This window comes from Anguilla anguilla, chromosome 4 (assembly GCF_013347855.1).
Source record: "Anguilla anguilla isolate fAngAng1 chromosome 4, fAngAng1.pri, whole genome shotgun sequence".
NCBI classification, from domain to species: domain Eukaryota; kingdom Metazoa; phylum Chordata; class Actinopteri; order Anguilliformes; family Anguillidae; genus Anguilla; species Anguilla anguilla.
In genome coordinates this window covers 22,513,763-22,528,562 of record NC_049204.1, presented here as the reverse complement: position 1 = coordinate 22,528,562, position 14,800 = coordinate 22,513,763, and the positions used below count along the sequence as shown (strand labels likewise).

The 14,800-nt window shown below is 40.8% G+C and overlaps 2 protein-coding genes across 7 annotated transcripts in view; one reads left to right on the top strand and one right to left on the bottom strand.

Moving 5' to 3' along the window:
* LOC118225050 (regulator of nonsense transcripts 1) overlaps nucleotides 1-6,900 on the top strand; it is a 15,400-nt gene extending 8,500 nt beyond the window's left edge. For 3 of the 5 annotated variants that reach the window (XM_035413060.1, XM_035413061.1, XM_035413059.1), the window contains exons 18-23: nucleotides 21-163; nucleotides 578-752; nucleotides 1,551-1,632; nucleotides 1,796-1,957; nucleotides 2,567-2,787; nucleotides 3,343-3,468. In XM_035413060.1, the coding sequence (XP_035268951.1) occupies nucleotides 21-163; nucleotides 578-752; nucleotides 1,551-1,632; nucleotides 1,796-1,957; nucleotides 2,567-2,787; nucleotides 3,343-3,462 (903 nt within the window). In that variant the 3' untranslated portion in view covers nucleotides 3,463-3,468. Of the gene's footprint in view, nucleotides 1-20; nucleotides 164-577; nucleotides 753-1,550; nucleotides 1,633-1,795; nucleotides 1,958-2,566; nucleotides 2,788-3,342; nucleotides 3,469-3,590 lie in introns of those variants that run through there. The other 2 variants (XM_035413058.1, XM_035413057.1) reach the window with 2 other exon arrangements.
* ddx49 (DEAD (Asp-Glu-Ala-Asp) box polypeptide 49) lies at nucleotides 6,346-13,367 on the bottom strand. 2 transcript variants are annotated; one of them, XM_035413063.1, is made up of 14 exons: nucleotides 13,272-13,367; nucleotides 12,094-12,177; nucleotides 11,569-11,692; nucleotides 11,355-11,440; nucleotides 11,124-11,245; nucleotides 10,704-10,891; nucleotides 9,994-10,134; nucleotides 9,775-9,850; nucleotides 9,501-9,577; nucleotides 9,252-9,349; nucleotides 9,069-9,143; nucleotides 8,479-8,567; nucleotides 8,079-8,150; nucleotides 6,346-7,315 (listed from the first exon to the last, which is right to left on the bottom strand). In XM_035413063.1, exons 2-14 carry the CDS (start codon nucleotides 12,149-12,151, stop codon nucleotides 7,136-7,138), a joined length of 1,386 nt encoding a protein of 461 aa, XP_035268954.1. In that variant the 5' UTR covers nucleotides 12,152-12,177; nucleotides 13,272-13,367; the 3' UTR covers nucleotides 6,346-7,135. The 2 variants fall into 2 exon arrangements, with proteins under 2 accessions (XP_035268954.1, XP_035268953.1); XM_035413062.1 differs by lacking the exon at nucleotides 13,272-13,367 and having other exon boundaries at nucleotides 12,094-12,375.
* Nucleotides 13,368-14,800: the final 1,433 nt, after the last annotated feature.

The window sequence follows — 14,800 nt, the reverse complement described above, 5'->3', positions numbered from 1 at the left end:
TGATTGTTCTTGCTGTTCAGGAAGTTGAAATTGCTAGCGTTGATGCCTTCCAAGGCAGAGAGAAGGATTTCATCATCCTGTCGTGTGTCCGAGCCAACGAACATCAGGGCATTGGATTTCTCAATGATCCACGTCGTCTAAACGTGGCTCTTACAAGGGCAAGGTAACGGCAGGCCTATGCCTGTAGTGCCTTTGTGTTCATGTTTATATCACCTTTGTGAGTTTTTATCTCTTTGACCCTGCACGGACGTAAAATTAGGAAATGCCAGTATTCAGTCAGGCACAGCCTGTTGTCTCGTCCTGGATTTTCAGTAGTCTTTCGTCAGCAAGACTCACGACCATCTTGCTTTTTGACTGACATTTCTTCCTACAATGTGTATTATAACTCATGCTTTTGGAGGGCAGTATGCAGCCAAGGGAAATGTGCCTTACTATTGCCAGCATTCTATCCTTTAAATAAAGCTGCTTCAAGCAATAATTATAATCGATTATAAATAGCACATTTTTTGGGTGTGAGTGTCATGTTCGGAATAGATGTTTTTCTTGTCCACTGAAATGCGTTTTGGGGTATCTGCAGGTATGGGGTGATCATTGTGGGGAACCCTAAGGCCCTGTCCAAGCAGCCGCTCTGGAACCACCTGCTAAACTACTACAAAGAGCAGAAGGTTCTGGTGGAGGGTCCTCTCAACAACCTGCGCGAGAGCCTCATGCAGTTCAGCAAGCCTCGCAAGCTGGTCAACACCATCAACCCTGTGAGTACTGACCTCACACTTAAATACACATACACACACCATCAACCCTGTGAGTACTGACCTCACACTTAAATACACATACCCACACCATCAACCCTGTGAGTACTGACCTCACACTTAAATACACATACACACACCATCAACCCTGTGAGTACTGACCTCACACTTAAATACACATACCCACACCATCAACCCTGTGAGTACTGACCTCACACTTAAATACACATACCCACACCATCAACCCTGTGAGTACTGACCTCACACTTAAATACACATACCCACACCATCAACCCTGTGAGTACTGACCTCACACTTAAATACACATACCCACACCATCAACCCTGTGAGTACTGACCTCACACTTAAATACACATACACACACCATCAACCCTGTGAGTACTGACCTCACACTTAAATACACATACACACACCATCAACCCTGTGAGTACTGACCTCACACTTAAATACACATGTCACTAACCCCTTGAGTTCTGGCTTTGTATTTACATACACACACCATTAAGCCTGTGAGTACTTGCTTTACACTTGAATACACATAAACACATCAATTAACCTTGTGAGTACATGCACATACAGATACACGGGCTCTGCAGTGCATACATGTATACAGACACACAAACCCCTCCCAACAGACACGTGGAGACTTATACTTCTCGATACACACGCGCATGTGATATTCTTGTCCAATTAGAGATTCTCAGTTATACTGGGGAATTCTATATCGAGAATGTGATCGTTTGCGACGGGTGTGTAACAGTTAGTTGATATTTTTTTTAGGGGGCGCGGTTTATGAGCACAGCCATGTACGATGCTCGTGAGGCTCTAATCCCCGGGTCTGTGTACGACCGCAGCAACACAGGTGAGCTCACCACGGAGTACCGCAGGCCGCCAACCGCCGGTGTCCGTCTCCACGGAGACGGCGAACGGGCTTATAAATATCAGCAGGAGCCCATGAAAGCACGCACAGATGTCCTCAGAGTGGTCTTTGGGTAAAGTGTGTGTGTGCGTTTCCTTGTCTGCAGGGCGTCCATCAAACATGTACTTTCAGACCCATGACCAGATTGGCATGATTGGGGCTGGCCCCAGCCACGTGGCTGCCATGAACATCCCTATTCCCTTCAACCTGGTCATGCCCCCCATGCCCCCACCAGGATACCTGGGCCAGGCCAACGGTCCTGCAGCAGGTGGGAAAGATTGTAGTCACACCCCTTTTATTCCTCAAGCTTTCTTACGCCACGAAGTGTCTTATCCCGTGAGAACTGAAAAGTGTGGAATATAAGAGAGCACCTCAGACGACTTCAGTCGTTTCGGAGTCAAGACATTGATCGTTTTTGTTCAGTTTGATGTCCATAAACTTGACTACCAGACAAGTCTCCTCGGTAGGTAACAAAAAGAAAAGTTCTACTGCGTTTTCCAGGTATTTAGGTTTTCACTGGATAAGGTGCATCTTTTGGCATGAAGAGCTTTAGTGAATTGGGCAAAATAGTCTTCATCTCTCAAAGCCTTTGCATTTTCACATATCTGTTTATAGATCACAGGTTGAATTTCTTTTGTATGTTGGCAAGATTACATCCTGACATTTCCAGACACCATCTCAGTTGCCATCACACGCTTGTGCTTTTGTGGGCATTTCACCTACAGAAGAATTCTGTGGAACCTGGAGCTGTATTTGATGTTTGCTGTGTGTGTGGGTGTGCGCGGGTGTGTGCATGCGTCCTCAGTGCGTCGGTATGCAGTATCTAGCGTACATCTATCTGCTGTGCTGTGACGCGCGTCTGGTCCTGTGCTTGTAGGCCGCGGTGCTCTGAAGGGCAAGGCCGGCCGCGGCGGGAGGCAGAGGAACCGCGGCATGGGTAACCATGGCGGTGGGCAGGCCCACATGCCCAACAGCCAGGCCAGCCAGGACGTGGTCTCCCAGCCCTTCTCCCAGGGGCCCCTCACCCAGGGCTACATCTCCATGAGCCAGCCCTCTCAGATGAGCCAGCCCGGTCTGTCCCAGCCTGAACTGTCTCAAGTGAGTCCACCGCAACCTCAGAAAAACCCGTTTCAGGGCTCAGTCCTGGTCCTGGGCTTCCCATTATTTCTGTATACTGCTCTGGACATTACTAGTTAAATGCTATTAGTTCAGTGTGAAAGAAATGTGTTAAAATGTTACGCTTGTGGTACTAAAAATATGTTCCTGTAGAGATATGTTAAGTATTCACTACCTAAACACATCGATCCGTGGTCTCAGTTGATTAACCAAGATGAATTATTTTGAACATTTTAGCAATTTAGCGGCTACGTAATTACATTACCATATTGCTCTTTAATTTGCAAAATATCATTTGTTGTCATTATTTGCATAAATGCCTTTTTCCCCACAATGACATGTATCGGATAACTATTAAAAAGTAATAATTGAAAGATTGAAAGTCGGTTAACGGCTCATACAGCCCCGATTGATTGATTGCATAAGGAACTGAAACCAATCATACACCGTGGTCGACCGGCACCACGTGGACCATGATTGGAGAAACAGTGATCTGCTCGAATATATTCTGAAAGATATGACTCTTCCTCTCATCAGGACAGCTACCTGGGTGACGAGTTCAAGTCCCAGATTGATGTGGCCCTGTCCCAGGACTCGACGTACCAGGGCGAACGTGCATACCAACATGGTGGGGTGACTGGACTGTCACAGTACTAGAGTGTGAGAACATATTTATAATATTCTCAGCTTGATCGATGCCCAGACTTACTTTGCCTTGTAATCGTAAGTTGGATGTAAAAGTACTGCAGCTCGATGGGGTGCATTAACCATTTTCTTTCTCCCAGGTAGTGGGAAGAGGAGCTAGGCTTGAGCTGAGCTTAGTTCATCAGCATTTTAAATCTGGGAAATAATAAAAAACAAAAAATGGATACCTGTTTTCCACTGCTACAACTGAAGCACCACTGTGTGAAAGCAACAGGAGAGAGAGAAACCAACCAATCACAAGAGAGAAAGAACGAGGGACAGAGAGGAAGAAAGAGTGGGAGAGGGAGAGAGAGAGAGAGGCCACTGCTAGCACACTGAGACAGACGTGAAAAGGAGAAGAGATGCTGCATGTGGTAGCGCTGTCGGGGGAAGACAAGGACCTTGGTCTTGCATCGAGAGAAAAAACGAGGCAAATCCCAATGAAAGAAGCCCATCCCCTCCTCAAACCCCTTCACCACGGCCTTCTCTGAAGGAATGACCTGTTGGCTGAGGACCTTGCTCTTCGAGCAGAGAGAGGGAAAAGACAAGTTCTCAAGCAACTCGCAAGCTCATTCTGGTGTCTCCAGAGAAGGAGTATCGGGGGAAGATCGCTTCAAGCAGGCAATATAGAGTCTTAACCTCAAAGTTGACCTGTTCTGAAATTCTGCATTTGAGCCCATTTGATTAAATCCATGTGGCCCAAGAGTGGTGGTGGTAAGCTCTTAAGCCCAAATTATATCAGATGTCCAAAGCAGTAACTCAAGAATACGAATGGATCTAGGTCAACTTTGAGTGGCAAAGGTTTCTGCATTTAGTCTGATTTGAAGAGATTCTGAATTGAAATGCCTTTGATTGCTTTAGACATTCATTGGCTTTTTCAACGGGTCTATTATAAGGTGGTTTACAAAATAAATGTCCCTGGTGGAATAGCAATTGGACTATAACAGAAAGTTTCTCAAGATCTGAGCTGTGGACCTGAAAGATATGTAATCACGAGAATTTTACTGGAGTAACTTTCTTGTAGAACACAAAAGAGAAAAAAGAAAAAAACAAAAATGACCAGCATCGAAGAGAAGTAACTTGGTGTAATTTGAAGTTGCAGCAATGACGCATTGATCTTCTTAAATGAAGGAAAGCAGGGACGGTGAAATGTGGCACTCTGAGCTACGACGAGGAGTTTTCAATGTTTTAAATGCTATGTAAGCTTAGATCAGCTACTGTCTGAACGAAGGGGTTTTACTGCAAAAAAAGGAAAAATAAAGACCCAGCTGCCTTTGGCCGTAAGAGTTGCTTGCTGAAAGCAACTTGCCAGACAAAGACGAGAAAGAAACGGAAGCTCCATATATATAAAAAAGTGTGAATATACTACATATATATACATACATGTCATTGGAGTCACTGTTTAATTTACAGTAAGCCAGTGGGTAACAAGAAAGGAAGGATGTTATAAAAGGAAGGTGGCTGAAGTCTGAATTCCAGTGCGGAGATACTTTTTTCTCACAAACAGATTTTACGCTGAATTTGTGGATGCACGGTCATTGATAACCACACGATCACTGCAAAAGAGCAGGAAAGGAGTCTGATCAACCACGTCAGGGTTTCGATGCAGATTGATTGTGGTGCAAGAGTAACGTGCTTGTGCAGTGCATTATTTGCATTTATAATGTTGCATTGATGATTACATCTGCCCCAAATCACCTATGCCCTAATCATTTTAATATTTTATTCGCCACGGTCAGTTTTAGTATACCCTAAACTACTTATTTCATGAAAGGGAACAAAATGACAAATCTTTTAGTGCCTATAATGAAAACATTTACTGGCATGAAGCACCACAAAACTTATATCAGAATGTAGGTAAGAGACTGTACCAGCTGATAACCTACTGCAGCCTGCTAATTTGACTAGCAGCTGTTTTTTTATAACCTCAACCAAATAGCAATACTGGAACCCATAGAAAATTTGCAGGTTAATTTCTTGTGACTTAAAGAACAGACCGATGTAGGCCACCTTCCTTCTATCAGAGGAGTTGCCACGTAAAACGACTGGCTGATGAGCTTTCCTTTTGTGACTTTAATTATGTACTTGTTTTACTTTTTGTTGTTTTTGTTTTTCCTGTAGTCTCAAGGCTGAGTTTTACCTACTGTAGATGTCTGCATTTATGGCTCCTAAACCCCCATCGCCCCATTTGTGAATTGTGACACAACCTCCCCAACTCCCGTTTCACTCATTGAAAATGATTGCTTTTGGTTTGTACCATTTTAATTTCTCACTTAGCATAAAAAAGCAGGTTTTTGCTACAACCATGAACTGTTTCTAAGCATTCTAAGCAGTAATGGGGCAAGTAATTGGTTTTTTTTTTGTCTTGTCCCTAATTTTAAAGCTGTCCTTAATAAACTATTATAAGTAGTTTTTGCAGTATGAAATAATTATTCTTGACTATTCCTTATCCATTTGTTTTTACACCAGCCCATTTGTTTAAGTGTTCTACTTTGTAATGCTTTACTAGAGCACTATACCAGAATGTAGCCATTACACCAGCTGTTTCTGTTCTTGTGTATTCACAAAACGGTGGATTTTACAAGCCATCACTCAGTTTGAATTTCATCTCCCAATGATTCTGCTTATGACACAGAAGTGTATTCTTAGATGACAATCATGCTAACTTCACTATGAATGTTTTGAAGAGGCAGAGCATGCTTACAAACTGACTGGTGCCCATTGATGACATTTCTTTTGTTGAACTGTGATAACTTTGTTTTCCCTCTTATGTAACAGCTGAGTCAATAAACGGTACCCTCCCTTCAAAAACAGAAATGTAGTCTATGAAATGAGTACTTCACTGTTAGTACCTAGTAAACAGACAGCCATTTAATGGGTATCTTGTTGGCAGTTGGCAGCACTTTGATTTTGCACCTTGATGTCCCTTTTACAAAGATGGCCAGAGTTTATGATTTGGAGTGGCACTTCAGTAGCCCTTAATTCTATAGAATGTAAGGGACAATGGGAACTGCCCAGTGTAACGGTAGACCTGGGAATCAGTAGGAAGTATAGAGTAGCTGATTGGCTGCAGACCTGCCGGAGTATGGAGAGCATTGCCTAACATGCCTCAGACGTGTAAGGTGCTATCTCTGCTGCTGGATTTGAGCAGGACAAGAAAAGCAACCTCATGAAGAACAGGTACAGCACAGGCCCCTTTCTCCGCTTCAATTCTGAGTGAGCTTTAAGAAATTGTTTTGTAGTTCTTGCTTTGAGAGTTATGAAATGAGTGAATATATCAGGAATGTGGAGTGTTGTCTTTTTTGCTATGGAATCTTTTTAAAGATCAAAAACAACAGCTCACCGTGTAACACTGATCTCATTCCTGTAAAGTGATTGAAATTCTCAAAATAAAGGTTGCTTCTCTTTGTCTATGTAAACCTTGTGGTTGTGAAAGTCATAATTTAATAACAGCATAACATGATGTCACTGTATGAAGCCACTGATGTCCCCCACCAATATTACAGTAGACTGAACAAACTGTTTAGCATTTATCTTGTATGAATCAAAGTGTTCTGGAGTTTACAGGACAGACTTCCCACTGACAGTCCTTGAAAACCCAACTCCTAAAAAAATTAGTTGTGCTAATAATCTGTGGGGCTAGTCCTCAGGTTGTGTTCTTCATCACTGCTTTTTTCTTTTGACCCTGTTTTTTCTTCTGCAGTTTCTTTCTGAGCATCACATTCTGCTTCCTCTGGATGCTCTCCTGAATCCTCTCCTTAAACTTCCTCTTCTCACTTCTGATCCGCTCCAGTTCAGCTTTTCTCTTCTGCTCCAGGTCAGGGTCCTGGGGAGAGAATGCTACTTGTGAGTTTATGAATTTTCAAACATCTCTGCATGTTCCATCAATGGATCAGGGTTCACAACCATAACTTCAATCAAAATGCAAAGCGGAATGTACATATTTTATGAAGACCTACATGCTAATAACTGATTTTCTCCCATTTGGAAATCAGCAGTTATGACCTGCTCTCATTTCAGTACTATGCTATTCACATCCACAGAGGGAGTAACTAAAGTACATGCACTCTGATGTACTAGTACTAGCCTGCAAGCCAGTGGCTATTTCCCACACTGAGTCACGCAGTGTACAGAATGACAGCTCTAGCCAAGTGGAAGAGAGGCACATCTCTCATTGACGAATGATAACTGGTACACCTGGTGGGTAGCTAGAGGGTGTTTATACAGCAGTAATCTGGGAAACACTGGCTGGTGTAAACCAGTTTCATAGCTGTGATCTCCCAATCACCGCGGTCAGCAATGGCTCAGTATAGCAATGCCAAGGCTATAAGGGTTCTGCCTTGGCCTCAGTAGCACATCCAGAAGCACCCAAGACAATGCATTTTAATTCCACAATTTTTTATATTAAAGGGGCTTAATTAAGTGCGCTACATCAAATGTAACACTACACATACCGCTGCTTTTTACAACCCATATATAGTTACTATGAACATGCTTGATACTTCCAAGAAATTTTGACCTTTTGTTCAGTTTTGTGGGTAAAAAAAACATGCGCAACCAAGAAACGTGCCAGTTTTGTGTTCACTTACTTTCCCTTCCAAAATCATCTGTTTTCTTTTGTTAATTTCTTTCCTCTCATCGAAATCTGTTGATTCCAGTTTCTATGAAATACAAAATAAAGGTCATACTGAGACATCAAACATGATAATTACAGTCAGCATCAAACAGACTTACCTTCCCTATACAGTAAATAATTTTGCACCAAAATAAGGACCAAGTTTAGGATTTTCTGCATTTTATCCTTGATCATTTTATCACATCACTGATCATTATGTAAAAGTATTTAATCTGAGTAGTTAAAGTGATGCTGTGGGATGTATTTATATTCAGAGCTATAAAATGAAATAAGATTTAAAAAACATTAACCATATGAATTATATGATCAAAGGCAGAGCTGTCTTTCAAGTAAACATAATTTGATGTTCATACAATTTCACACTCCCGTCTGGTCACGTTGACTTGAGTGAGGATCTTCAGAACTTCACTCTCTTCCGCTGGATACTCCTTCAGTTTTGCTTCTAAATAGGAAAATCTCTTTGTTGGTCAGATTACCCTTCACTAATTTGTTAATCTGTAAGTATCAAGCTCATATAGAATAAATATTTGAACAAAATTTCATTTAATAAAATGATTTGAACATAAGGGCTGGGCAGTACAATGACCCTATTCTTCACTTTGTTAAAAGCATATATACTTGGTTATATAAAAAAAGAATTGTGGGCAGAATCAAGTCAGTGGTTTTTTTTGCATATGAATAGCTTGAGGGTATGCTTTTAAGTAGATAAAATGTGATGGCCTCTGCTTTGGTTACATGCTACCTGGGAAAAGTCAACTTAGGGCCCTAGACATACTTGTCTGCTTGTAGTTACTAAGTATTAATCTGACACCTAATTTTGGTGAGCTGTTGTGCAACACTCACAGCACTAAACAACCATACTTCCTGAAACAAAGGTAAGGAACAATGTTTATTATGGTTAGGTGCAGCATGCAACACTGAAGCACACAAATGAAGCGCTTACGGATCTGCTCCTCAATGGAATGGACCAAGTGGATGTCATACTGAGTCACCAGAGTGATAGAAACACCATGACGTCCTGAAAAGAAGTGAACGTCATCACTGTCAGTTTAATGGTCATCAGTGTCAGTAATGTAGAATTTGGCCCAATTCATAAACAAAGACTAGTCTCTAGAAATGACGTTACCTGCTCTGGCAGTTCGACCAACCCTGTGAATGTATATCTTAGGCAAGCCTGGTGTGTTATGATTGATGACAACCTGGACTGTTGGGATGTCTAGACCCCTGAGAACAGTGAAAGAAATATTTAATTGACTAAACTGCCCATTTTGTGCATGGGGAGAAGATCATTTTAAACAGGTCTACTGTTATTACAGCTTCAGTTTCTTGGTAAGTTGTTTAAAATAATGCAGACAAATAGCAACAGGCTTCATACCTTGCGGCGACATCTGTTGCGATCAAAATCTTAAAGACACTGGACTTGAACTTGGCAAGGTTGGCAAAACGTTGTTTCTGGAGGGTAAAAACAAAAACTAAAATAAAGTTTTCTATCCAGTTAATGCACCATTTAAGTCTTCTAGATGTCTTAATGGGTATCTATTGGTGCTCATACAAAGTGCTTATTCTGAAGTTCTCAAATAAATAAAAGAAAACAGGCATTGTGAGTGGCATGTCAGACATTCATTCTGATCCACATGGTGTCTGGTTACCTGCTTCATCATCGAGTGAAGGGAGATGGCAGGGAAATTGAATTCACGTAGCATCATTGTAAGAATTTGGCAATTCCTACAGGAAGAACACAGATATAAATTCAAGTGTCCATTACTTTAAAACATTTTTTATACAAGTTTATGTTCTGGGATAATGTACAGATTGTATTGGAAATGCTTCTCTGTGAGCTTGGTGGATTCTACCACTCTGGTCCGTACTTGCATGTGTTGGTGAAAATCATGATGGACCAGTCCTCATGCTCATCTTGAAACTTCTGAATCAGATGAACCAGATATGCATCCTTCACTTTTTCAGGGGTAAGGATATATCTTTGGTCCAACTCATCCACAGTGCGTACCCTGTAAGAGAAAACATTACCCCCAGACCAATGGAAAAAGGAATAAAAACACTTTTTTCTTCATAATTGCTTCTGAACGCAGATATGATATGTGCTAGCTCTACTGATCCCTTCCCTCACCACCTACCCCCCTTCCTCAGTTACTCAAACCCAGGCCCTAGTCCAGGTGCTGGTCATTTCACACCCGGACTACAGCAACTTCCTCCTTGCTGGGCTCCGTTCTTCTGATATCAGACCTCTGCAACTTATCTAGAATGCTGCTGCACGCCTGATCTACAACTTCCACAAGTTCAGCCATGTCAGTCATCTTCTCATGGCCCTCCACTGGCTACTTATATAGTTAGCCATCAAATTCACATCCATGGAACTAGTCTGTGAACCAACTAAAGGGTCTGCTCCATTATATCCTCAAAAGATCAATACCCATCACGCAACCGTACCTCTCTGTTCTGCTATGTCTGGGTATCACAAGTATGACTAGGGAAGCAACCTTTCTGTGAAGGCTGACAGAAGACCAATTTGAAACTGCAGATAGAATTGTGAACAAGGCAGTAAAACAGTGGCTCATACTCTGACTTGCTCTCCCAGAAGAATGGTTTGTTCAAAGCGATACTTTTCAACTCCTGGAGGGTGTCTGTGAGTGTGGCACTGAACAGCAGAGTTTGTCTCTTGGCGGGAACTGCACTCAGGATGACCTCCAAGTCTTTTGTAAAATCTGTGCATCCTTGCTCGAGGAGACGATCAGCCTCATCCAAAATCTGATGGAAACAGAAATTATGTACAGAAGCTGAGACAAGCCCCAAACACTTATCTACTATGCTGGTAATGAGTATGCAATCATCACTTTGTCCCTTTCAATGACAACACAGTCAGCTAACTAGATTTCAAAAACACCACATTATATGTTTATGTAATATGTTTATTACCATTAAAAAGGTAATAAACATAAGTCAAGAATGACACTATTCTATTCTTCTCTCCTGGTCTCACCAAAAATTTGATTTTTTTCATGCTGAAGGTGTTGGAACTGCGAATGTGATCCGCAAGTCTTCCTGGAGTTGCAACTACAACGTGGGGCTTCTTGGAGAGCTCCAAGGCCTGGGTTACCATATCTGTAATAAATGGAGAACAACAGACAAACATTAAATCAAGCTCATTTGTGATGCACACAGCTGTATGCAACCTTAACAAATACATTAATTGTTCATGAGTAAATCTTACCCATTCCCCCTACAACGATGCAATCCCGCAAGCCCAGGGGTTTTCCCAGAACCCTGAACTGCTCCGCGATCTGATAAGCCAGTTCCCTGCATAAGACACCAATTACAATGACAATTAATTAATTGGAAAGCATGCACGTCATTTATTTTTGTACTGTGCAGGTATGTTTCTGTGCACTCTGTGTAATATTTGAGGGTGGGACATAATCACCCACCTGGTAGGTGTCAGCACCAAACAGAAGATTCCGTAAGGATCCTCTGACAGTTTCTGTAAAACTGGCAGGACAAAAGCAGCGGTCTTGCCGCTTCCAGTCTTGGCGCAGCCCATGCAATCACGACCTAAGAAATTTTGTTATTTTATTAGAAAAGCTAACAGCTTGCAAGCAATTCAGTGTGATGTCCGTTATACTCGCTACCCATCTTACCTCAGCTACATTAACTAGAGAGCCAACAAATGAAGAAGTTAAATTGTACGCTAACCTAGACATCTAGCTAACTAGCCGGAACTCTATAATTCAAACATTTTTCATTAAGTGCCCGAGTTACAAGCGAGCAAGCTGGCACTCTCTGACAACTCAAATAGCAATCAGCTAACAGTAGTAGTAACATTTTCTAATAGGTTAAATTTGGTACACTGCTATATCATGATGAATTTACTTCGAATAGACCATACAGCGCAGACACCCATACACAGAAATATTGTTAGCCAGCGAGCTAATAATAACATTACTTGTTCTTACCTTCTAGAATTGCTGGCATACAGCTCTCCTGGACTGGAGTTGGATTTGTAATGCCCATTTGTTTACATTGTTGAATCAACCAATCTGACAGGCCGAGAGAAGAGAAATTCGACATTCTCCTTTCTTGAGAACACTCCTTTATGAGTTCTGTATGTCTCTAATTTTGATTTTCTATGAGAATACCGAGTTCGAAGACCTCACACTGCTGATTAAAACAGCCCGAAAGAACTCGTGGATTTTTCAGGAGGCGCATAAATTCTACGTATTAGATGACGTCACATCACACGCAACACCGAGGGAGGACCTGGGGAAGGCAGTGTTCGTAATGTTTTTTGTGTGTTTTCACTAAATATGAATTGCTTTCTTTATTTTTTCCCCCTCTGTACTTGTACTGTCGTGTTCGACTGTTTAAACAACTATTTACCTGCTTGTTATTAGTGTATGATGGTGCTTACCTTTTTCTCAATTAAATCTTTTTTTTTTCCTCATCGGAATGTTCTATTAATTAACAGAACAGTATCTGTGGTTAATCAAGAGAAAAACGTTTCAAAAAGAAAAACTGTTTCAAAAAGTTATGAAGCCCATTATTTGACGGCACTGGTGTGTCTGAGAGCTTGTAGCTTAACAGAGGTGAAATGATGGCTGAATATGGCCTCCTAGGTTTGACCCCTTCTGAGCAAATAAACAAAGAAAATACTTCTTTTAAAAAACACACATTATTATACATAAAAATAGATTATCCAACCCATGTCCCTTATTTCCAAAAGAGAAAGTGATAAAGAACTGTTGTTGAAATGGGTTGGATGACTTGTCAACATTATAAAGAACATTCTTTTGCACCTCACGTCTCAGTATCCATATAAATCAATGACTTGCCGTTGCTTTACCTCCGTGGCTTGCATAATATGTCCAATTTTCACCAACTTTGAATAATTTTGAAAAAACAGATCTGGTCAACATAAGAATTGAGGTGGTTGAATTACACACTGCTAGTTTGGTTCTGATCCCTTGCAATACAACCAAACACTGTGTGAGGCCTTGTTTTCAAGTCATCTTGACAAAGGCATAGCCTGGGTATGCTCAAATTGTACTCTTAAGGCCAGCTATGCTGGTTTTCCTTTCTATCTCATGATTAATTGATTCAATACTGCCTTTTAATGGTCAGATATTTCACTCACCTGGTATTTCAGGTCTAAAGCTGTCCCTGTTTAGAGACAAACAAAGAAAAACAGGAGCACTACTGGCACCACAGGCTAAATTTGACAATCCCTGGTCCATTGCCCACACAGGCAAATTAACATGTGAGTCTGTGTTTATACACTAGAGGGCGGACAAGAACATCAAATATCTTTTGAGTGGTAATCACATGCTTGTATGCAATCAGTCAAAACTGCATCCTCTATTATTACTCCTGACTATAATGAACAGTGGTTGTTTAGGAGGTAAAGATTTATGTTGCCAGAACAGGTTACTGAAGCTTTGGCTCCTTTTCCCCTGAGAAATGAAACATTTATTCTTGTGCAGTATATTATTTTTATCCTGGTGTTTGTAGTTGAGTATGCCCTAATATTGATTCATGTATTTTAAAATGCATATTGGCATTTGTGTACATGTGTGTGCATATTAACCGCCTCATAGGAGCAAGATATGTTACATGGTATGTATGTCCATGAATAAATTACAAATATACTTTTCAATGACACAGCTGTACAGTACCTCTGGAGGAATTCCATGTACCCAGGTTCACTGTAGTTTGTGAACCACAGTCATATGACATCAAAGTTCTGTTAACAATGTGAAAGCACTGGTAGATTATTCTGCAACTTCCCTAAAAGGTGTAGCTCCAGAAATCCCACCTTTCTTTTCCTCTTGGTAGGCAAAAGCTGTTTGTGCTGAATCTGACATGGTTCACAAAATATTTGTTACTTTGAGGTGTTTGTTTTAGCTGGATTGGTTTTGAAGTGTATTGCAGACCATAGCATTGGGTTTTTGATGCAATTCACCCTTGAGAGTGAGCATGGAACATGATGATATTCTAATCTGGGCAAAGTATTAAAACACATAAATTTGCAGATTATGACCTATTGATGTTATACATTTCTGCGAACAAATGAGACAGCAAGTCACAGCATGCTTATTTTGTCCAGTCTCCTTTATGGTGCAAAAAATCATTTTACTGATAAACCACCTATACTGGCCCTTTGTTCTTATTGTTTATTTATTTTCCCTATGCAGAATATTTAACAGATTATATATACTCTTCTTTGATAACTCAAAACCTCTTTGACCGCAGAAGTTAAGAAATCAGATACTGCAGATACATAAATTTGAATGTATCACGATTAGTCATGAATGATCCAAAAGCAAAACATTGCATTCTGTATTTATTTAATTAATTTTATTTTTTTACTACTACTACTACTACTACTACTTACTACAAATAATAATAATAATAATAATAATAATAATAAATGTAACATGCATGCGTAGTGTATTATGTTTCTATTTTCAGTATTATTATCTGGAGGTTGTTTAAGTGTGCATTCAGTGTACATACATACATACATACATACATGTATACACACATACATACTAATATGCCACTGTACTTTAGCTGTCATTTTATATACTTCAGTGTATGGCTTTGAGTTCTGAATTGAGGTCAGGTCAGGCAGACTCTGGGATGGTTCTGCAGAGGGAATACACA

Excerpts from the sequence above, each read along its gene's own strand:
- ddx49 (XM_035413062.1), bottom strand. The coding sequence starts at position 12,208 with ATGTCGAATTTCTCTTCTCTCGGCCTGTCAGATTGGTTGATTCAACAA. Across the intron at positions 11,693-12,093 it reads TATGCCAGCAATTCTAGAAG|GTCGTGATTGCATGGGCTGC; the intron begins GTAAGAACAAGT and ends AAAATTTCTTAG. Across the intron at positions 10,892-11,123 it reads TGAAAAAAATCAAATTTTTG|ATTTTGGATGAGGCTGATCG; the intron begins GTGAGACCAGGA and ends TGTTTCCATCAG.